The sequence below is a fragment of the Bufo bufo genome, chromosome 1 (assembly GCF_905171765.1).
Source record: "Bufo bufo chromosome 1, aBufBuf1.1, whole genome shotgun sequence".
NCBI lineage: Eukaryota > Metazoa > Chordata > Amphibia > Anura > Bufonidae > Bufo > Bufo bufo.
Window position 1 is genome coordinate 663,694,359 of NC_053389.1, and position 24,718 is coordinate 663,719,076.

The 24,718-nt window shown below is 44.1% G+C and overlaps 2 protein-coding genes across 3 annotated transcripts in view; one reads left to right on the forward strand and one right to left on the reverse strand.

Annotated features, from left to right (window-relative positions):
* FGF7 (fibroblast growth factor 7) overlaps positions 1 to 4,398 on the forward strand; it is an 84,795-nt gene extending 80,397 nt beyond the window's left edge. For both annotated transcript variants that reach the window (XM_040414022.1, XM_040414021.1), the window contains exons 3-4: positions 1,454 to 1,560; positions 3,161 to 4,398. In XM_040414022.1, coding sequence (XP_040269956.1) covers positions 1,454 to 1,560; positions 3,161 to 3,355 — 302 coding nt within the window. In that variant the 3' untranslated portion in view covers positions 3,356 to 4,398. The remainder of the gene's footprint in view (positions 1 to 1,453; positions 1,561 to 3,160) is intronic.
* The window catches only part of FAM227B (family with sequence similarity 227 member B), a 695,955-nt gene that overhangs the window by 452,437 nt on the left and 218,800 nt on the right, over positions 1 to 24,718 (reverse strand). The gene's annotated exons all lie outside the window — the stretch shown is intronic.

Sequence of the window (24,718 nt, forward strand, 5' to 3'; positions counted from 1 at the left end):
TGGGACTCTCCGCTGCCACCAATGATGGGGGGGGTGATTTTAATTAGGGGGGGTGATTTTAATTAGGGGGGGAGAGGGGAGGCCGCACTGGCCACCAATGAATATAATACTGGGGAGGGAGGGAGGGGGGCCGCTCTGGCCACCAATGAATATAATACTGGGGAGGGAGGGGGGCCGCACTGGCCACAAATGAATTTAAAACTGGGGAGGGAGGGGGGTCTGGCCCCTGCTGCCTGGCAGCACCTGATCTCTTACAGGGGGCTATGATACGCACAGTTAACCCCTCAGGTGCGGCACCTGAGGGGTTATTGTGCGGATCACAGCCCCCTGTAAGAGATCGGATGCTGCCAGGCAGCAGGGGGCAGTTATGTACACAGTTATTTTAGTATATTCTAACTTGAAGCGTCCCCATTACCATGGGAACGCCTCTGTGTTAGAATATACTGTTGGATCTAAGTTTTCACAAAGTGAAAACTCAGATCTGAAAAAACAGTTTGCAGACGGATCCGTTCTGAACGGATGCAAGCGTTTGCATTATAGGAGTGGATCCGTCTGTGCAGACACCAGACGGATCCGCTCCGAACGCAAGTGTGAAAGTAGCCTTACCTTGGCTGTAGGAAACTTTGTGTAAATTGCTTCATCTTTTGCTCCTCAATTTAGTAGTACACTGCAGTGTCTACATACCCTTCTCTTCTGACCACAGCAGTCTATACATCTGTGTAGGGCATACTTCTGCAGACAAGATTGCTGCTTCTACAGTTGCCCTGTTCTGTATATTGCACATAGGTTTCCTACTTCCTTTAGTGTCAGGCTGTTGGCGTGATGCCTTGAGAAAGACAGGAGACATGTTTTTTAGCTCAAGTAAGAGAATTGAGGAGGAGCCAGGGCTCAGAACTTTAGAGCTGCACACACAGAGTGGCTGGATTTAACAGATGGGCAGCTCCACCTGTATGAGCGGCCCACTGAGTGATTGGTCCACCGGGAATCTGCCTGATAAGGCAGATTGCCAATCCAGGCCTGCCTGTTATAGGAACAGAGAGGAGTGCAGAACAAAGGACTCTATTGTAATATGGGCTGGCAAATTTCCATATGGACTACTGTGACTGGCATAACTGTGTAGGCAACTTTCTGGCTGACAAATTTATATGGGTTCTGCTGTAGCAGTAAGTACCCTGAGGACACTGCTATGTAGCTGGCAAAACATTATTGGCAGACATATTGGTAAGGGCAAGTATGTTTTGATGTTACTTCATACTATCTGGGCTACTATAATTAATACAAGAACTGCAAGTTCCCACCATAATCATTGTACTATTCAGACATAGCGTGATGAATCCTTTTTATCGCTAGCTCTAGATGCCCTTTGGAACAAGTTTATAAATGCATAGTTAGTATTAATTTACTGCAGATTAAACAATAAATTAAGCCTTGTAATTCTGCTTGTGTTTTACAGGTATTCTGGAGATCAGAACAGTAACAGTTGGTGGGATAGTGGCAATCAAAGGAGTGCAAAGTGAATATTTTCTAGCTATGAACAAATCTGGGAAACTCTATGGAAAGGTAATATATTAATACATACACTATAACCAAACCAATAAAGGGGTTCACCAGGAATTAAGAAAATGAAAATACCTAAATATTACTTTATTATAAATATATTCCCAAATTATTTTGATTAATTATAATGGCTCATTTTGTCTATGGAGAAATCATTAGGAGAAATAAAATGGCCACCGTCCTATTAATGCACGCAAAACCTGTCCTAATCACATAGCAGGACAAATTACTTCACAATTTCGAGGTAAAGAGTTGCCTCATCCTCCTCTCTGCTTGTCAGAGATTATGATCCTGAATACAGCCGATAAATTTAATCTCTGTAGGAATGGAGTGCATGAGGAGACATGAAGTATAGAGAGGACAGACAGGACAGGTAATCTGGGGCTGTAGTAATGGAGAAGACTGTATACAAGTGCTGCTGCTCTCCTCTACCCTCCTCTCTGTACTTCATGTCTCCTCATGAACTACATTCCTACAGAGATTCAGCTAAAGATCAACTGTATTCAGGATCACAATCCCTGACAAGCAGAGCAGAAAGGAGGATGAGGCAGCTCTTTACCTCAGTGTTCCGAAGTAACTTGTCCTGGTGTGTGATTAGGACAGGTTCTGTGTGTACTAATAGGACGGTGGCCATTTTATTTGCTCAAATGATTGCTCCCCAGACAAAACGAGCCGTTATAACTAATGAAAGATATTTGGGAATCTATTTATAATAAAGTATTAATTAAGTATTTTCATTTTCTTAATTTCTGGGGAACCCCTTTAAAGAGGATTTCCTTGTTCCTGCTACTGATGACCTATCATCAGGATAGGTCTTTAATAATCCAGTCGGTATGGGTCCGACACCTTTCTCCCCCACAATCAGCTGTTTCCTGCAGCCTCTGGCGCTGAAACTAGTGTGTAGTGGCAGTGCTGGATACTGCAGCTCAGCTCCCATTAAAATGAATGGGAACTGAGATGCAGTATCCCAGCACAACCACAACCCTTTAAATGCTGCTTTGCCTCCTTTTCCATTCAAAATCATAGTGCCAGTGCTTGTAGACTGCAGGAAACAGTTAATAAAGGGAATGGGGGGTGTCAGACCCTCACCAACTGGATATTAATGACCTACCCCTAAGATAGTTATCAATATTAGAAGCCTGGAAAACTTCTTTAAAACCCACCCTGTAACAAAGATTTATGAAAATGCGTTTCATAAATGGAATCCAATAAAAAAACATTGCTCAACACAAAGGAGCATATAAGGAGACACTTCTGTTGCTAAATGAGAGATCTGTGTCAAAACTGTGTTACCAAAAAATGAAGGATGTGCCTAACATCTTGTGAAACAGTACCATAAATAACCCCAAGTTTCTAAAATCAATGGTAAGATTTGCTTGGTGACAACTGATCTAGGTGATCAGAGTTGAGGGATACTGAGTAGATCAGTGTTTTATACAGACAGTTCCCTATAGGCTACTTTACATAAAAATGGCATATACAGAAATCTAGTTTTCAATTTTTTTATTCAGTTCTATATGTACTGCCTAGTACCATTAATAAATGATAATTGCAGTACCAGTCATGAAAGTATGCAATATAATATGCTCCTTTTACTTTTCAGAAATCTTGCAATGAAGACTGCAACTTTAAAGAGCTAATCCAAGAGAACAAATACAACACATATGCATCAGCAAAGTGGACCCATAATGGAAAGGAGATGTTTGTTGCATTGAGTAATAAAGGCTCTCCAATTAAAGGGAAGAAATCCAAGAAAGAAAACAGAAGCTCTCACTTCCTTCCAATTCAAACATCCTAACCAATAATTAAAAGTTCCAGCAGAATATTTTTTTACCTTAATAATATTAATAATTATAATAATGAAAACATACAAAAGGAAAAAGCTGGATCTACTACTGAAAATCCTAACAAGCTGGACTTGCATATGTATGTGGAGATAAAAGACTTCCACCAAAAAACTAAAAGGAGGGGGGAAAAAATCGTATCATTTACCCAAAACAAGATATAGCTAAATTCAAGTTGTAAAAATTCTAAAGTTATGTACAAACATATGTTAGTAATAATCCAGGGGTATTATTTTTGTTAAATTATCCAACCCCAAAGAAGGAGGATTGACTTGATCATCTGATGATTTATATTTAAAATGAAAATCTGCTTGTCAAATATGGCTGCTAAAAAAACATGTTTTATTTTTCTATTTTTAAGAGCAGATAATAGTGTTATGTAAAATATGTCGGACCATGAGGCTGCTGGAATGATGTCAGATTTTCAAGTCAATTCTGAATGTAGACACTGAGTGGTACCTAAGCAATTCTTAATGAAATAACTATATGCACACTATAATATAAAAGAACTTATAGTTTTAACTTTGTGACTATGGCATTTAAAAATATATCATCCAATGAGGATATCCCACCATTGTCAAGAACTCCTCACTTATGAATGCCAGATGCTGCTCATATTTAAACCAACAGTACTACAAATACTTTACTCACTTGTCTATGTGCAGTTTGGTCTACATATGAAAACATCAATTTCTTGCTGACCTAATAAAAGTATTTCAGTTATAAAACATTATCCTTCTTAAACGGTTGTTTATATTAGTAGCAGTTTGTTTTGCTGGTGGATAGCAGAAGGTCAATGAATACTTAATAAAACGGTCACTTTCAGACAATTATTTGTGATTTATGGGTGCAATACACTTTAGATACCTAGTGGTTGATTTCTCATTTGGTTAGCAGTTATTCCTCCGGATATTTCAGATACACGTGTACTCTCAGCTTGGGAAAGTGTGCATGTGTCCTGAAGAGGAGTAAGGTGCTGCCTGACATGTCTGACTTATCTCACCTGAGAACTAAAAAATTTAGCATGTTGAAAGCAAACGGCTTTCTTTTTCCCCAGACTTCTGTCACAACACCCCCATACATATTACTCTAATTTGTATAACTACATTTAGGCTGTAAGATTTTATTTATTACATAACATTACAGAACAAAGTGTGAGGTAAAATATAAACATCTTTGAAACTGACTTCCATGGTTTTAGGATGGACTACAAAGTTTTTTTTTCTGATGTCCAATGTCTCTGCATATATGAAATACATTGCATAGTGTAAATGTACCTGACCCAACATTATTGGACGACAAGGAACTTCAAGCAGAACTGACATCTATCACAAATAAGACCAATGGACCAATGTATCCTACGTTAAAAGCCATGTATTTTAAGAAAGAAGAAATTATTCACTCTGTTTATCACCCAGATGTTTTTAAGCTTGCTAAGATACTTTTATATTAATGCCTGTCAAAAATATCTTGATACAGTCTTGGCTTGTTAGACAGCTTATAGAAGTGTACATATAAATAGTAGGCCAGACCTTAGATAGACCCTGTGCCTTTCAATACCTGTTTATCAACTTGACCTACTGAGCAGAAACATCAGTCACAGTTCTGCAATGTCCGATATATATATATAGTTGCAAGAAAAAGTATGTGAACCCTTTGGAATGATATGGATTTCTGCACAAATTGGTCATAAAATGTCATCTGATCTTCATCTAATTCACAACAATAGACAATCAAAGTCTGCTTAAACTAATAACACACAAAGAATTAAATGTTACCATGTTTTTATTGAACACACCATGTAAACATTCACAGTGCAGGTGGAAAAAGTATGTGAACCCTTGGATTTAATAACTGGTTGAACCTCTTTTTGCAGCAATAACTTCAACCAAACGTTTCCTGTAGTTGTAGATCAGATGTGCACAACGGTCAGGAGTAATTCTTGACCATTCCTCTTTACAGAACTGTTTCAGTTCAGTAATATTCTTAGGATGTCTGGTGTGAATTGCTTTCTTGAGGTCATGCCACAGCATCTCAATCGGGTTGAGGTCAGGACTCTGACTGGGCCACTCCAGAAGGCGTATTTTCTTCTGTTTAAGCCATTCTGTTGTTAATTCACTTCTATGCTTTGGGTCATTGTCCTGTTGCAACACCCATCTTCTGCTGAGCTTCAGCTGGTGGACAGATGGCCTTAAGTTCTCCTGCAAAATGTCTTGATAAACTTGGGAATTAATTTCTCCTTTGATGATCGCAATCCGTCCATTCCCTGACGCAGCATAGCAGCCCCAAACTATGATGCCCCCACCACACTTCACAGTTGGGACGAGGTTTTGATGTTGGTGTGCCGTGCCTCTTTTTCTCCACAAATAGTGTTGTGCGTTTCTTTCAAACAACTCATCTTTGGTTTCATCTGTCCACAGAATATTTTGCCAGTACTGCTGTGGAACATCCAGGTGCTCTTGTGCAAACTGTAAATGTGCAGCAATGTTTTTTTTGGACAGCAGTGGCTTCCTCTGTGGTATCCTCCCATGAAATCCATTCTTGTTTAGTGTTTTACGTATCGTAGATTCGCTAACAGGGATGTTAGCATATGCCAGAGACTTTTGTAAGTTTTTAGCTGACACTTTAGGATTCTTCTTCACCTCATTGAGCAGTTTGCGCTGTGCTCTTGCAATCATCTTTACAGGACTGCCACTCTTAGGGAGAGTAGCAGCAGTGCTGAACTTTCTCCATTTATAGACAATTTGTCTTACCGTGGACTAATGAATAGCAAGGCTTTTGGATATACTTTTATAACCCTTTCCAGCTTTATGCAAGTCAACAATTCTTAATCGTAGGTCTGCTGAGAGCTCTTTTTTGCGAGGCATCATTAACATCAGGCAATGCTTCTTGTGAAAAGCAAACCCAGAACTGGTGTGTGTTTTTTTATAGGGAAGGGCAGCTGTAAACAACACCTCCAATCTCATCTCATTGATTGGACTCCAGTTGGCTGACACCTCACTCCAGTTAGCTCTCGGAGATGTCATTAGTCTAGGGGTTCACATACTTTTTTTTAACTGCACTGTGAATGTTTACATGGTGTGTTCAATAAAAACATGGTAACATTTAATTCTTTGTGTTATTAGTTTAAGCAGACTGTGATTGTCTATTGTTGTGACTCAGATGACGATCAGATCACATTTTATGATCAATTTGTGCAGAAATCCATATCATTCCAAAGGGTTCCCATACTTTTTCTTGCAACTGTATATATATGCAGTATATATACTGTATGTGTATGTATATATATATATATATATATATATATATATATATATACAGTGGATATAAAAAGTCTACACACCCCTCTTAAAATGTCATGTTTCTGTTATGTAAAAAAATTAGACAAAGATAAATCATTTCAGAACTTTTTTCACCTTTAATGTGACCTATAAACTGTACAACTCCATTGAAAAACAAACTGAAATCTTTTAGGTAGAGGGAAGAAAAAATATAAAAATAAAATAATATGGTTGCATAAGTGTGCACACCCTTAAACTAATACTTTGTTGAAGCACCTTTTGATTTTATTACAGCACTTAGTCTTTTTGGGTATGAGTCTATCAGCATGGCACATTTTGACTTGGCAAGATTTGCCCACTCTTTGCAAAAACACTCCAAATCTGTCAGATTGCGAGGGAATCTCCTGTGCACAGCCCTCTTTAGATCACCCCACAGATTTTCAATCGGATTCAGGTCTGGGCTCTGGCTGGGCCATTCCAAAACTTTAATCTTCTTCTGGTGAAGACATTCCTTTCTTGATTTGGATGTATGCTTTGGGTCGTTGTCATGCTGAAAGATGAAGTTCCTCTTCATGTTCAGCTTTCTAGCAGAAGCCTGAAGGTTTTTTGCCAATATTGACTGGTATTTGGAACTGTTCATAATTCCCTCTAGCTTAACTAAGGCCCCAGTCCCAGCTGAAGAAAAACAACCCCAAAGCATGATGCTGCCACCACCATGCTTCACTGTGGGTATGGTGTTCTTTTGGTGATGTGCAGTGTTGTTTTTGCGCCAAACATATCTTTTGGAATTATGGACAAAAAGTTCAATCTTGGTTTCATCAGACCATAACACCTTTTCCCACATGCTTTTGGGAGACTTCAGATGTGTTTTTGCAAAATGTAGCCTGGCTTGGATGTTTTTCTTTGTAAGAATCTTGCCACTTTAACCCATAGCCCAGACATATGAAGAATACGGGAGATTGTTGTCACATGTACCACACAGCCAGTACTTGCCATTTATCGTCTTTTCATCAATTTTGGAGGGACGTCCAGTTCTTGGTAATGTCACTGTTGTGCCATATTTTCTCTACTTGATGATGAATGTCTTCACTGTGTTCCATGGTATATCTAATGCCTTGGAAATTATTTTGTACCCTTCTCCTGACTTATACCTTTTAACAATGAGATCCCTCTGATGCTTTGGTAGCTCTCTGTGGACCATGGCTTTTGCTGAGGGATGCGACTAATAAAATTTCAGGAAAGACCAACTAGAGCAGCTGAACTTTATTTGGGGTTAATCAGAGGCACTTTAAATGATGGCAGGTGTATGCTGACTCCTATTTAACATGATTTTGAATGTGATTGCTTAATGCTGAACACAGCTACATCACCAGTTATAAGAGGGTGTGCACACTTATGAACCACATTATTTTTGTTTTCTTCCCTCCACCTAAAATATTTCAGTTTGTTTTTCAATTGAGTGGTACAGTTGCTAGGTCACATTAAAGGTGGAAAAAGTTTTGAAATGATTTATCTTTGTCTCTTTTTTTTACAGCACAGAAACCTGACATTTTAACAGGGGTGTGTAGACTTTTTATATCCACTGTGTATATATATATATATATATATATATATATATATATATATAAAAGCAGAAGGAACCGGCTTCGCACGGGTATATTTCATCTATTTCATTTAATGTTTGTGTGTGTTATTAAAAGATATCGACAGTATCCACTATAACAGTGTCATCCACAGCACCCTGCCACTTTAAAGCTGACCTACAGCAGTCAAAAAAAATGGCTGGGTTGTTATGTAAACCTGGTGTAAAACTGTGGAGACTAAGGGCCTGCGAGCTTCTATTGGCTGATAAGGGTCATGTGACCAGGCTTCTATTGGCTAATGCATTTTTTGGATATGTCTAACGCAGGGATGTCCTTTTCAACAGCTCACTCTCAGACAGCAGGACTGTGCTGTCTGAGCGTGAGCTGCAGGGAGAAAGTCCCCGTCCCTCCCACCCCTGAAGCTGACAGAAGTTGATTTTTACCTTATTTTTTCAATTCCTGTCAGCTGCGGAGTGGGAGGGCGTGGCCTAACTGGATTAGAGGCGTGGCTTAGTGGGTCCTGGGGGCAGGGGTTTTTAAGTCCGTCTTTTGAGGGTGGCCTGAATGCCCACCCTATCTGCCCCCTGAACTATCACTTCCACAGCAATCAGCTCCCTTTACAGTGTCATCCACAGCACCCTGCCCCTTTAAAGCTGACCTGCAGCAGTGAAGAAAAATGGCTGGGTTGTTATAGAAACCTGGTTTAAAACTGTGTGTATGTGGAGACTAAGGACCTGCGAGCTTCTATTAGCTGATAACGGACATGTGACCATGTGTATGGCAGTTGGGATATGAAGAGAAAGACCTGCAGACTTCTATTGGCTAATGTAGGTCATGTGATGTGCCATATTTGCATATTTTGGGAAAATCTCAGGAACGGTACGTGCTAGAGAGCTGTGACCCCCACAATATTTTTTTCCAGGTAGCAAGGGATGTGTATACCAAGTTTCGTTGAAATCAATGGTTGCGTTTTTGATTGATCGCGGAACATACATACATACATATATACGTCATTCTTTATATGTGGTTAAGGCTGCCGGGCAGCCTGTATTTGTGGGAGGGGCAGAGGCCACGCCCCCTCTGCCCTTATAACCTCGGCGGGAGTTACAGACGGGACGTGCAGCCAGTTACATGGATCGTCCGGTCACGTCTGGTTCCTGCACGTCCCGCTCCTTCAAGCCTCGATCCGGGTAAGTATTGGATCGGCTTTCTCCTCGTCTCGGTCGCCCAGGTAAGCTATGTCTCCGATGCCGGTCTGGTCCGACTCTTACCTCAGTGCGGGGGGCAGCTTACGGTGGCGCAAGGCGTCTCCTCACCTCGGGGACGGCCCATCCACAAGGGGGGCTGGGGGCCGGAGCTCCGCTCACCTCCTGGGCCAGGCCGGCCGGCACTGGCGGACCGAGGGCGGGTGTGTGTGTTCCGGGGGCGGCCGCGGGTGCCGGTTGCTAGGCACGCCGTCGGCGCCGCCCCTAGTTACGCCTCTTGTTGGTCACCGCCGTCGGCCGGGGGTCATAATAAACCAGTGCGTGCTGTTACTACGCACGTGGCTGGGTCCATGGGAGCGGGACAACGGTCAAGCCTGCTGCGCTGAGGCATGAGTAACACAGGCTAAAAACGCAGGTTGGGAATGTTGTGCAATTCGGCAGTGGGGGGCTTGACTGTTGTCCTTAAGTGAAGTGCTAGAAGGGGGACGTTGGAGATGTAACCAAGTTAGCTATGCCACCCACACCTCAAGGCAAATGGCAGGTTAAAGGTTATGTTGTTTAGGTGCTGCTAATAACTGCCGGCACGCCACATTTCTGGCCGTGCACGATGTCAGTGTAACAACCCATGTGGCCTTGCGGTGTGGAGCAGATATATGGATGTACTGTAATGGGTTACTCCTTACGGATCAATGTTATGTTTTACAGATGCCACCACGGAGGGCATGCACTTGGGGATTTCGTACTTAGGTCTGTGATGTGGCAACAGCTAACTCTTGTAAACTGTGCGAGAATTTGTGGGGTGCGAACAATATAATAAGGAACTATTTTGTCTAGGTTTGGCAGGCATTGACAGTAGGCCCAAACGTATTTCTCTGTCTACCACAGTTGGGATAGTGGGGTACACCGTTCCACTTGGACCGCTATTAGTGCCTGACTGGGGGTGTTCATGTAGGGTTACCCTAACTTAGGTTTCCTCTGCTGCCCGGCTCTAGAGCGGTGTATTGGGCTCTCCGGGAGCAGCAGCGCCAATGTCTGTTATGTTGTTAAAAAAAAAAAAAAAAGGGGAAATGTTTAATTTATTGTGCTTTTTCATTCCTGTCATGCATCATCGTATTGCAGAGTTTTCTTCTGGTCAAGTATCTGACGCACCATTCCGTTCCAAGGATTCCTTACTTGCAGTAGGTGGTATGTCATGTCGTCATATGGGTATGATATGTGTCACGGGGTTTTGGCCGCGGGCACTTTTCACGTCCCAATTGTATATCCGTGGCATGTGGTTCCTCGGGGTACGTCTTGTTATCATTCCCGTGTGTCTCCTTCGTGGCTCGTCGGCTTTGAACGTTCGGGCGCAGTTATGGCGCCTCCCGGTAGCACGGGATTCTGCCTGGAACGTCCAGGTTGTCACTTGTTTTTGTTTTTGTACGTCGGCTTGAAACGTTCAGGCATTCTTGCGTCCGCCACTCCGGTGGCATGTATTCCTGCCTGGAACCCCAGGTTGTCGCTTTGTTCATTGTGGTACGTCTGCTTGAAGCATTGTGGCGTCCGCTGCTTCGGTGGCATGTGGTCATACCTGAAACTCCAGGTTGTCTTTTTCCTCTGTGTGGTATGTCTGCCTAAGCGTACAGGCAGTGTCACGTCCGCTACTTGTGGCACGGTCTCCTGCCTGGATGTCCAGGGTGTCTTGTCATTTCATGTGGTACGTCCGCTTAAAGCGTTTAAGCATTATATTGGGTCACTCCTGTGACAGGTGGTCTTGCCTGGAACGTCCAGGTGGCCATACTCGTCGCTTATGGCACGTCTGCTTGAAACGTTCAGGCAAAGTGGGTCTGCCACGCCGGTGGCATGGGGTCCGGCCTGGTACGTCCAGGTTGTCACGTCATCTCCTGTTACATGTCTGCTTGAAACGTTCAGGCTAAGTATGTCCGCCAACCCGGTGGCACGGGATCCTACCTGGTACTTCCAGGTTGTCTTACTCGTTTTTGTTACACGTCTGTCTGAAGCGTTCAGGCAATGTCGCGTCAGCCGCCCCGGCGGCATGGTGTCCTGTCTAAGTACGTCCAAGGGGTCGTTTTCACCAATCTGGCACACCTTTCGCCCATGGCAGCATGCATGACGCGGCAGCACGCCCAGGGGGGGGGGGCACGTCATCCTGGTAATTGGCCCTTCTGTCCTCATCTTGGTGGCCGTAAAACGTTTAGGCATGTTTCTCGTTCACCCTTAGGGGCAGGTTGTACGGCCTGACGCAACCAGGTGGGTTATTCCCAGTGCATTTAGGTTGTCATTCTTGTTCTTGTTTACACGGCAGCACGTTGGGGTCTCGGTGCCTTCGGTTTTCCCATTATCAAGCCTCCACCTCGGTCGGTGGCAAGGGCCTCCAGTACGGTATCGTTACCTTTTTTCATTGAATTCCGTTACCAGGTGAGTATCAATTCAGGCCCATCAGGCCGTCCATAAATCTAGGGGTAGTGTTGTTTAAAAAAAAAAAGGGGAGGGGCCATCGGGATGTCCATGACACGTCTGGGTCGGTACTAGTAACAAAGGTTTTGTCCTCAGGTGATATCCAGGGCGTAGAGTTTTGCACCGTGGTCAACATGTCCCAGGCTTCAGACATCGACGATGCCTCGTCCATCTCCGGGTCCGTCGTTTCCGGTCTGGCTGGTCATGGATCCATGAGGAATTGGACAATTCCGAAACTGGTGGCCGAGTTGAATAGAAGGGGCATCAGTCATCCGGCCTCAGCCAGGAAAGCCGAACTTTATAGGCTGCTGGTGACTAGCCCGGGTCCATCCAGCGAGCAGCTGGCAGTTCCTACTGTCCAGGCATCGCTGGCTCAGTTGAATGCCACTATAGGGAGTCTGGCTGCCTCTGTAGCGGACATCCAGCACAGGGTCATGGAGCTGGAGTCCAGGGCCTCCACCTCGTCGCAGTCAGTGTCGCCCGTGACGGCGGTGTCAGGGCCAGTGGCATGTCCCCCAGGTATGTCAGCTACTCCGCCGGCCATTGTCCCAGCTCATTTTGTGGCGGAAAATATCAGGAGGGATATACTGTCGGGCAAAGAGGTCAACCTGGCATCTATTCTTATAGCATCTCATGATGCTAGCGAGCACAGAACCATTGATTGCGGGGAGGTGTCAGTAGTGATGAAATCCAAAGATGCCCGACTGAACCGCAAACTATCCATACCCGAGTTTGTGCTCGCGTTTAGTTTGTTCAGGGACGTCATCTGTTCGGCACAGCCCAATAGGAGGGAGGAGCTGGACGCCTACCTATATCAGGTCACCGATTTGGGCCACAAGTATGGGGGCTCGGCGTTCTACGACTACCATCGGTCCTTCGCGGCTAAAGCCGCAGCCTCCCTAGCACAGTTTCAATTCATAACCAATTGGGCTGTGCTAGACATGGAGCTTTTCTGCAGGCACTTTGCGGGGCTCCGAGCCCCCACTTGTGGTTCATGCCAATCCATTTTTCATGATACGGTATGGTGCCCCAACGAGGCGGCCTCCCGTCCAGATAGAGCCCTTCCAGGTACATCGGGGGTCACCAGGGGTCCGGCCCTCATGGATAAGTTTGGTAGGCCGATTGTGTATCTGGGCAAAAGCCAGATATGTAATAATTATAACTTCGGTCACTGCATGTTCAGTGGGTGCAGGGCCCTCCACGTATGCACAGTCTGCTTTCGTGCGCATCCAAGGTCCACCTGTCCAAAAAAGGCATCTAAACAGGCATGACTAACCGACATCAACGTTGATCTCCTGGGGGCACTTCTAGAAGGGCATGGTGATCGTCAGTTTGTGGTGCATCTGCTTACGGGTCTGTCACAGGGGTTCCATACGGGGTTGGTGGCCCTTCCACATGCCAACTGGGAGTGTGAGAATCTCCTCTCTGCCAGACAGGATCCAGAGGCTGTGCAAGCGGCGGTTTCCTTGGAGTTGGAAAAAGGGTTCCTCATCGGTCCATTTAATTCTATCCCCTTTGAGGTGTGGAGGGTTAACCCCATTGGAGTGGTGGCTAAGAAGGATTCTAATAAAAAAAGACTGATCTATGATCTCTCGGCTCCTCATTCCTCTCACATACCCAGTATCAACTCCCTCATACCATCGGAGGAGTTTAGTATGAAGTACTCCTCTATCGATGAGGCGATTCAGTTTATTCTCAAGGCAGGCAGGGGGGCCTGGTTGTCCAAGACGGATATCGCGGACGCTTTCAAACTGCTTCCGATCCATCCGCAACTGTGGCAGTACTACGGTATCAAGTGGGCAGGCAAGTACTACTTTGCCAATCGTCTAACGTTTGGCTCTAAGAGCAGCCCATGGCTGTTTGACCGTCTGGCCCAGGCCCTGCATTGGATCCTGGTCAAACATGGGCAGGCGCCCATGTGCATCCATTACCTGGACGACTTCCTGCTAGTGGAACACCCGGCCCAGCAGCCCTCCAACTTATCCTCCCTACTGGAATTATTCTCGGCGCTCCAGGTTCCGGTCGCCTCGGGGAAGACGGTAGGTCCTTCCAAGACCATCACCTTCCTGGGGGTCATCCTGGACTCAGTGAGGTTGGAAGCAAGGCTCCCCGAGGAGAAGTTGCAGCGGATACGATTAGCCATCCTGGAAGCGTCCAAGTCCTGCTTCCTGACCAAGACTAACCTCCAATCGTTACTGGGTCGGCTGAACTTCGCCATGAGGGTCATGCCCCAGGGACGTACCTTTGTTTCCCGGCTCTTGCTGCTCCTGCCATCAGCCCCAGAGCAAGACAGTATTATTCGGTTGGACCAACAGGCCATGGCGGATCTGTCCATGTGGAATACATTTATGTCTTCATGGAATGGGGTAAGGTTGTTCATTCCCCCCCGGGACCCGTCCTCTCCCACGATTTATTCTGACGCAGCCGCTTCCAAGGGCTTTGCTGCTATTTTTGGCAATCACTGGCTGGCCGGTGCCTGGCCGTCCCAGATCACGGTGGACAGGGAGGCTCTTCGGTCATCCCCCCTGTTGGAGTTATATCCGTTGGTAGCAGCAGCCCATATATGGGGCCAGGACTGGTCAGACTCGAGGGTGTTGTTTATCACTGATAGTCAGGATTTGGTTGACATCATCCGTAGTGGCAGAGCAAAATCCCCTAAAATCATGTCTCTCATGCGCAGGTTGGTGTGGCTGTCCATGGTACATAATTTTTGCTTCGAGTGCTCCCACATTCAGGGTTCCATGAATACGGCGGCGGATGCGCTGTCCCGGTTTAACGCTGATGTCTTTTTTCAGGTTATGCCGCATGCAGACGCAACCGGGGCGGGCATTCCAGCTTACAGCAACCTGGTGTGGGATTAACGGCTTTGATCGGGACAGCCAAGGATCTCTTGCACCAGAGCCTTTCTGAGAACACGATCAGAAATTATCGCACGGGCTGGAACCTTTATAAGGAGTTTGCAAAAAATCATCCACAAGGCAACGTGGATGACGTGTCATTTGTGATGGTATTTATTGCGCATTGTCATGCCAACCTCGGTCTCGCGCACAACACCATCCGCCTGTACTTGGCTGGGATTCAACATCAATTCACATTGAACAACCCTGCCCGAGTATCTTTCTTCACATCACAGGCCATCAAGGCCACGCTCCGGGGCATTGAGAAAGCCGGTACTAGTAGGCCAGGGGTCCGTCAACCCATGTCCGGCTCCTTGTTTAGGCAATTGTCCTTGGCTCTGGATGGTAATCCTTTTGGGCCTTTGGTTAGCACAGTCATTAAAGCCGCCCTATACCTGGGTTTTTACGGGTTCCTCCGGCCAGGGGAATTCACCACTGCCGTCCGGAACAGCCATCATCTTCAGAAGCAGCACTTGACCTGGCATCACGACCATTTTATACTCAGCATCCGGTCTACCAAGACCACTCAAACAGGACCTCCAACGCTGGTGAGGTTTTACCCCTCACACAACGACTGGTGCCCGGTCAATGCGCTGCAGCAGTTGTCTGCAGGGTTGCAGGCAGCTGCCCCAGATAGTCCTCTACTTCCCTTTAAGGGGGGTCCCTTGTCCACATCTCAGTTCATGTCCCATGTCCGCTCCTTGGTTGCAGGGTTGGGTCAGGATCCCAAGGCCATCTCGGGCCACTCCTTTCGCATTGGGGCGGCCTCAGCTGCTTCTAGGCACAAAATACCATCGCATGTCATCAGGAGTATGGGGCGGTGGAGATCGTCATGTTTCTCCAGATATGTACCGAACCCTCAATCTGAGATTCGTGATGCGTTCTGTTCACTTGCCCTGTAATGCTACAATAAAGTGTTTAACAGTATGATTATGTCTCCATTTTTGGCCCCTTTTAGGCCTACCCTCGCTCCGGGCTCCCGGCATTAACCAGCCTTCGGTAAGCTCTGTGTTGTACGTTCAAGGGCCGTCGCCCTGACCACAAGTGGTTAAGGCTGCCGGGCAGCCTGTATTTGTGGGAGGGGCAGAGGCCACGCCCCCTCTGCCCTTATAACCTCGGCGGGAGTTACAGACGGGACGTGCAGCCAGTTACCCCTCCCACCCGGCCCTTTTTCTCTTCAGTTCTATTGGGGTAGGCCCCCTTTTAGGCCTACCCTCGCTCCGGGCTCCCGGCATTAACCAGCCTTCGGTAAGCTCTGTGTTGTACGTTCAAGGGCCGTCGCCCTGACCACAAATATATATATAAGATATATATATATATATATAATATATTTTTAAGAACAGACTAATTATTAATTTAAGTTGAATATTTTCATTGCAGAGTAAGACACAGAAATCTCTTAGGCTACATGCACACGACCGTGCCGTTTTTTGCGGTCCGCAAACCGCGGATGCGCAAAAAATGGAAGCCGCCCCGCGTGCCTTCCACAATTTATAGAACGGGCGGCCCATTGTAGAAATGCCTATTCTTGTCTGCAAAATGGACAAGAATAGGACATGTTCTATTTTTTTTGCGGGACCACGGAACGGAGCAACGGATGCGGACAGCACACGGAGTGCTGTCCGCATCTTTTGCGGCCCAATTGAAGTGAATGGGTCCGCATCCGAGCCGCTAAAACGGTGGCTCGGATGCGGACCCAAACAACGGCCGTGTGCATGAGGCCATAGTGCCATCTCTAAAAATAAGAAAAAGGGAATTTCTGTATCTCACCATGTCCGCTTTCTCCTAATAACCATATAGATTTCCAAGCTCCATTTGCATTTCGTCCAACTATATGAACAGCATAATATGTAATCTCTAAAATACATGAATATATGGACTTTCTGGGACTTAAATGGTGAAGACCTATCCCTAGGATAGGTTTTCAATATCATATTGATGGGGCTCCACCTCTGGAAATGCTGAAGCTAGCACAACTCCGTCCACTGTGTAGTGGCCCGGAAATGTACTGCAAACTCAGTCTAATTCACTTGAATGGGACTGACCTTGCAGTACTTTTTTCTGGCCACTACAGTGTATGGAGCCATGCTACCTCCACCCTGCTGCAGCTCCTTCCATCAGCTCATCATTGGGGGTGCTGGGAGTGAGGCCCCCAACAATCTGATATAGATGACTTATCCTAAGGACAACAGTTTTAGAGTGTCGGATTCATGTTATTATTGTAGCAATTATCTTTTGAAAGAATTGATTTTGATTATTTACTTGGAGTTAAATTAAATAGTGCATAAAACTGTACTGTGTAAACTGTCCCAAAGAAATAATTTTTGAAATCTGATCTAACATAGCATAGTAACATAGTACATAAATAAGGCCGAAAAAAGACATTTGTCCATCCAGTCCGGCCTGTTATCCTGCAAGTTGATGCAGAGGAAGGCAAAAAAAAAACTGTTAGGTAGAAGCCAATTTTCCCCACTTTAGGGGAATAAAAAATTCCTTCCCGACTCCAATCAGGCAATCAGAATAACTCCCTGGATCAACGACCCCTCTCTAGTAGCCATAGCCTGTAATATTATTACACTCCAGAAATACATCCAGGCCCCTCTTGAATTCCTTTATTGTACTCACCATCACCACCTCCTCAGGCAGAGAGTTCCATAGTCTCACTGCTCTTACCGTAAAGAATCCTTTTCTATGTTTGTGTACAAACCTTCTTTCCTCCAGACGCAGAGGATGTCCCCTCGTCACAGTCACAGTTCTGGGGATATAATAGATGATGGGATAGATCTCTGTACTGACCCCTGATATATTTATACATATTAATTAGATCTCCCCTTAGTCGTCTTTTTTCTAAAGTGAATAACCCTAATTTTGATAATCTTTCAGGGTACTGTAGTTGCCCCATTCCAGTTATTACTTTAGTTGCCCTCCTCTGGACCTTCTCCAGCTCTGCTATGTCTGACTTGTTTACAGGAGCCCAGAACTGTACATAGTACTCCATGTGTGGTCTGACTAGCGATTTGTAAAGTGGTAGGACTATGTTCTTATCACAGGCATCTATGCCTGTCACAGTCGTTACCTTTGACTGTGACCTTCCGTTCTTGCTCATTCGGCGCTCCTCGCTGAAGTTCTGTTCCTGTGTGTCATTTGTGGTTCTTTATGGGTTAACTCCCCTGTGTGCCTATTAGGAGTTAATCCTCTGTCTTCTCCATGGGTGTGGTCTCTCTGCTGCACCCATGGAACCTGTATATAAGGCTGAGGTTTCCTCAGTTCTGTGTCAGCTCTCCTGGTGTGTGTTGTCTTGTCCTGCTCCTGGTTTGTACTCTCTCTCCCATGCTGCTGACCCATGGGATCAGTGTCTGTCTGCCTGTGCTCTGTGGGTTTCCCTACTTGTTCATTAACGTCATCTGTCTGTTATCTGTTCTGCCTGTTATGTTTTAGTTACTTTGTGTTTATTCTGATGTCTGTGTTCAGCAAGCCTTTGCAGCAGAGTGGCATGACAAGGCCATGCAGTTTACTACTGGTGGAGCAAGTCCTTCTCTGCTCATTGCCACTCCTGCTCCCTTGCATGAACTCCTGCTTCTGTTATTATTTGCCCTGTTTTGTATTTACCTGTCTGTTATGTTTGCCTATGTGCCGTCGGTACCTTCTGGTACCTGTTGTCCATTCGCTCCTGCTGTCACTGTCTAGTTCACGCTCCAGAGTGGACCCTGGCAACTTCCTGTGGCAAAGTCTAACCTTACCATCTAGGGCCCTAGTGAAAACCAGGAGTTGCTTAGTTACGCCCCTCTGGAGTATTACTAGACAGTGGCGCAGTGGGGGTTTTCTCCCACTGTGCTGACGGTACATAGAGCTCATGTTTTCTCTGTGCTGCCTTTCATGTTTTTGTTTGTGCAATAAACTCTTATGTGTCTGTACCTGATTTCCGTTTATTGCTTGACGACGCGGTGGTCTCTCCTGGGACCTCCAACTCGTGACAATGCCCCTTCTGATGCACCCCATTATCTTATTGGCCTTGGCAGCAGCTGCCTGACACTGTTTTTTGCAGCTTAGTTTGCTGTTTATTAAAATTCCTAGATCCTTTTCCATGTCGGTGTTACCGAGTGTTTTACCATTTAGTATGTATGGGTGACTTGCATTATTCCTTCCCATGTGCATAACTTTACATTTGTCAGTGTTAAACCTTATCTGCCCAAGCCTCCAATCTATCCAGATCCCTCTGTAGTAGTATACTGTCATCTTCAGTGTAAATTACAGTTTAGTGTCATCTGCGAAAATTGATACTTTACTATGCAAGCCTCCTACAAGATCATTAATAAATATATTGAAGAGAATAGGGCCCAATACTGACCCCTGAGGTACCCCACTAGTGACAGTGACCCAATCTGAGTGTGTACTACTAATAACCACCCACTGTTTTCTATCATTGAGCCAGTTACTTACCCACATACAGACGTTTTCTCCCAGTCCGAGCATTCTCATTTTATATACTAACCTTTTATGTGGTACAGTGTCAAATGCTTTGGAGAAGTCCAGATATACGACATCCATTGATTCGCCGCTGTCAAGTCTAGAACTTACCTCCTCATAGAAACTGATTAAATTAGTTTGGCATGACCGATCCCTCACGAAGCCATGTTGATATGGCGTTATTTGCTTATTTCCGTTGAGATGCTCTAAGATAGCATCTCTCAGAAAACCTTCAAACAGTTTACCCACAACAGATGTTAAACTTACCGGAATATAGTTTCCAGGCTCTGTTTTTGGACCCTTTTTGAATATTGGCACCACGTTTGCTATGCGTCAATCCTGTGGGACATTCCCTGTCAGTATAGAGTCCGCAAATATCAGAAATAAGGGTCTGGCTATGACATTACTTAATTCCCTTAGGATGCCATCCGGTCCTGGCGATTTGTCTATTTTAATCTTTTTAAGTCGCTGATGTACTTCTTCCTGGGTCAGACAGGACACTTTTAATGGGGAATTTATTCAGCATTTCATCTGACAGTTTATTTTCCTCAGTAAATACATTGTAGAAAAAAATATTTAACAGCTTTGCATTCTCCTCGTCGCTCTCTGCGACTCCCCCCTCATTACTCTTTAAAGGGCCGACACCTTCAGATTTATACTTTTTAACATTTATATAATTGAAGAACATTTTAGGGTTAGTTTTACTCTCTTTGGCAATTAATCTCTCGGTCTCTAGTTTGGCCGCTTTTATTTGTTTTTTTACATGTTCTATTTTTTTCCTTATAGTTTTTCAGTGCTTCCGTGCCACCCTCCTGTTTTAGTGAATTATATGCTTTTTTTGTCATTTATTGCTTTTTTTACAGTTCTATTTATGCACATTGGTTTCTTTTTGTTCCTTAACCTTTTATTCCCATACGGTATGTACCTCTCACAATGAGATTTTAGGATGTTTTAAAAAATATCCCATTTTGTGGCTGTATTTTTATTTTTTAGTACTTTGTCCCAGTTAGTTGGGCCTATGGCCTCTCTTAGTTGGCTAAATTTAGCTTTTTTGAAGTTTGGTATTTTTGTTCCTCTCTGTAGAAACGCTCTTTTGAATGATAATTGGAAGGTTATTACTTTATGGTCACTATTTCCCAGGTGTCCCCCAACCTGCACATTTGTTGCTCTGTCAGGCCTATTGGTTAATACTAAGTCCAGTATGGCCGTCCCTCTAGTCGGGTCCTGAACCAGTTGGGAGAGGTAATTGTCTTTGGTTATTGCCAAGAACCTGTTTCCCTTATGAGATATACAAGTTTCAGTTTCCCAGTCTATATCTGGGTAGTTGAAGTCCACCATAATAACCACCTCATTATGATTTAGCGCCTTCTCTATCTCGTTTAGTAGTAGATTTTCTGTGGATTCTGGTATATTAGGTGGTTTATAGTAAACTCCTCTCAGTAATTTATTATTGTTTTTAGCTCCAGGTATTTCTACCCACAGTGACTCCAGACTGTAACCTTGTACATTAACTGCCCAGTCATAGCTATCATCCAGCCATGTCTCAGTTATTCCCACTATGTCATAGTCCTCCTCACACATCACTAATTCCAGCTCCCAGTTTTATTAGTCAGGCTTCTGGCATTAGTATACATACATTTGAGAGGTTTATGTATATTTTTTACCCTACACCTTTCCTTCTGAACTGTTCTAGTCCCTCCTTCCATTCCTCCCCCAGTCCCACTACCTTGCCCCCGGTCTCTATCTGCCCTATCTTCCCCTCCTATAATGTAATTTCCCTCCTCCCTAATCCCTAGTTTAAACACTCCTCCAACCTTCTAGCCATCTTTCTCTCCAACACAGCTGCCCCTTCCCCATTGAGGTGCAGCCCTTCCCTACGATAGAGCCTGTAGCCGATAGAAAAGTCGTCCCAGTTCTCCAGGAACCCAAACCCCTCCTTCCTACACCAGTTCTTGAGCCACTTGTTAATCTCCCTAATCTCCTGCTGCCTTTCTTCTGTGGCTTGTGTGTCATGTCGGGAGAGAAAAGAGTCTAGACTCAAACAGCCGGTCATATGTTGGACAACATCGACTAGATGGTCCACAAGTGAAGCGCTTCACTAAAGAGATCCACTGGCGGAATCCACAGTCTGCGAATTAACCGGCTCATAGCAGATATCTCAACAAACACTGAGGCTCCGCACACTTGGAGACACGTGGAACGCCAAAAGAAATCAGCTCAAACATCGGGATTGCGTGTGCTACAACTCCACACAGCCATGTTCTAACAGAAAGATTCGGTACACCAACCGTATGAAAAATCTTTAAACAAGGAGCAACCTCACTATACAAAGACAGCTCGTGGGACGCCACGAATCGAGGCTGCTAACTGTGAGTAATAGCTGCTCATACCGAGAGCTGAGCAAAATCTGTGCAAAAATTACCTGCTGTTATCTATCTAAATCTATAACATTGTCGCAAAGACCAAATATCATTATATACAAACCGTCTGTGTGCAAATATCCGTGCGATATATCACTAACATATACCATCGTGTATCAAGAACAACAATACTAGTATTACTATCATCACTATCTGCCAGATCAATTGATATCCACGTTGGGGAACTTTGGATTTCTTCTTCCCTTTTTTTTGTATGAACAATTACCATCCAGAGACCATTATTGTGACGATATTATATGTGCTAATAATTGTTAGATTCTATATTTTCAGATGTCACTATGTGCTAACCATGCCTAGTTTGTAATTCTGAAGCAACAATTTATTACAATTATCTATTACAATACTATATTTTAGTGCCAATATTATATGCCTGGTTGTTCATGCCAGGATTTTTATATTTATTTATAGTGTTTTACATTGTGTAATCCAATTAAATTAAATTTTGTCAATTTAGTATTGATTCTGTATGTGACTCCATTTATCAGAGTGCCCATTCACTATCTATACAATAGAAAACGGATCTGTCCTTCATTGACTTTCAATGGTGTTTAAGACGGACCCATCTTGGCTATGTTACAGATAATACAAACGGATCCGTTCTAAACAGATGCAGACGGTTGTATTATCTGAACGGATCCGTCCATGACGGATCTGCACAAAACGCGAGTGTGAAAGTACCCTTAAAGTGGTTGTCTCATGAAGTCAACCCCTCTTGAAACAGAAGCTGTCTCAGCTATCAGCTTCTTTAATCCCTGTTTATCAGTTGCTATGGCTAGGGAATGCAGTGTCTGGCCTGACAATTGCCCTGAAGAGAAAAGGCAGTACCACATGGAAGTCATTTCATGTGAATAGACAACCAAGTAAGGCAGCAACAGGCTGGATCCGCAGGGCTCACAAATTATCTTCTCTTTGACTCTGGGTACCTGATGAAGTATAGGGCACAGATGAAAATGACAAACCCACCAACCACAAAAAAAAAAAAATGTAAACGGACAGTCTTTAATACTGTGCATACTGGGCTGGAATGAGCATTTGCTTGAATGTCCTTTAAGTATGACTCCAATAAATCAAAACATTGGTCCGAGGGCTGCTTTCACGTATAGTCAGTGCTTGGTCATTGTTTTGCAACCGTAATAGTTGTCGGTCAAAAAACAAAGAACAAGTGCAAATCTTTCCACTATCCCTTTTCTCTGTGTAGTCTCTACTTCTGGTTTTCGCACACAATCACTGATCAAAAGCTGAAACTGCGAAAGCTGCCTGAACCAACCAGACATGCCTGCTTCCAGCTCCCCACATTTCTGTGGGACCTTGCAACTTACAGAACAGGTCCTAAAAGGGGTTGTCACATCTTGCGTTACTAAAGGCAAGATGAGACACAATCCCGACCACCTCCTGACCAGGAAACAGCAGAGCACTCCGGCGCTCTGCTGTTTCAGTAGAAGTAGCAGGAAACAGGGTAGCACAACAAGTTTAATGGTTTCCGAAGTAGGGAAACAGAATTGCTTGGTGTGCTACGCTGTTTCTGTAGCTCTCATGCACGCTGTTTCCTGTCCAGGAGGTGGTCAGAACCGTGCGTCGTCTCGCTTTAGTAATGGTGAGATGAGACAACCCCTTTAATGTCTTAAAATGTTAAGCATGACAGTAGCTGTGAGTATAAAAATATAAATGCTGGGCAAACATAAAAATAATGTTTTTTTAACAGCATCTTATGAAAAACATGGTTAAGTAAAAAAATAAAATATGTAGAAATTAAACTATCACTACTTATTGGTCATAGGCATTATACATAAAATGTGTGGATAATTTATCCTTCATATTTCAAAAAATATAACAGAAGCTCAGATGGCTTGTTTTATATATATATATATATATATATATATATATATATATATATATATATAGTATAAAACTATACTTTGTTTATTTGTTCTTAGAACATATAGCATTCAACAGATATTAATGCATTTTCTTGGTTTATAGCAGGGATGCTCAACCTGTGGCCCTCCAGCTGTTGTAAAACTACAACTCCCACCATGCCCTGCTGCAGGCTGATAGCTGTAGACTGTCTGGGAATGCTGGGAGTTGTATTTTTGAAACAGCTGGACGGCCACAGGTTGAGCATGCCTGGTTTATAGCATCAAACAATATTATAGCTGTATTTGAACATTATTGTTTTAAGTTATTTAAAATGATGTTATTTATATAAAAAACGTATTAAGCAGTTATTGTCTCATATGCTTTTAATTCTACAAAATAACAAAAAATAACGAGAAATTCTGGCAAAGCTGTAGTTTCTTCTCCCCAGTGACTAGACGCCATGTCTAGTACACAACACTGCTGCCAGCATACACTGGATGGCAGACAAAAATGAAAGCCTGTGGCAATAGTAACGATAGATGTCTCAGAAGAAACAATACAAATATGCAAAATATAATGTGCCCCATATTAATCCTAATCAAAACATTGAAAAGGTAAACTAAAATACTAAAAACAGATACAGGCACATTTTATATAAAATACTTTGATGCGCAAATCAGCATGTAACCTGAAACCTGAGAAATACGGCTGGTCTTTAAGTTCCAGCTGCGTTGCTGGGTCTCTTAGGTGACTCATTGTTAAAGTACTTAAATGCAACGGCGCTCACAATAGTGATGCGGCCTTCTAACAGCTTTCCCTAGGCCAAGTGACGTCACGTTCATCGGTCATGTGGCTTAGGGGCAGCTCAGCCCATTGAAGTGAACGGGCTGAGCTGCAATAAAAAGCACAGCCGCTATACAATGTACGAAGCTGTGCTTAGTGAGCTGAGAAAAGGGTGCGGCGCTACTGCTTCTCAAACAGCTGATTAGCGGGGATCCCACTGACCAAATACTGATGACCTATCCAGAGGATAGGTCATCAGTTAAAATATCTCAGAAAACCCCTTTGAATGAGCGTCAATCAATCAACTTCCTATATTGTCAATCAACAAGCTTTAAAGGGAACCTGC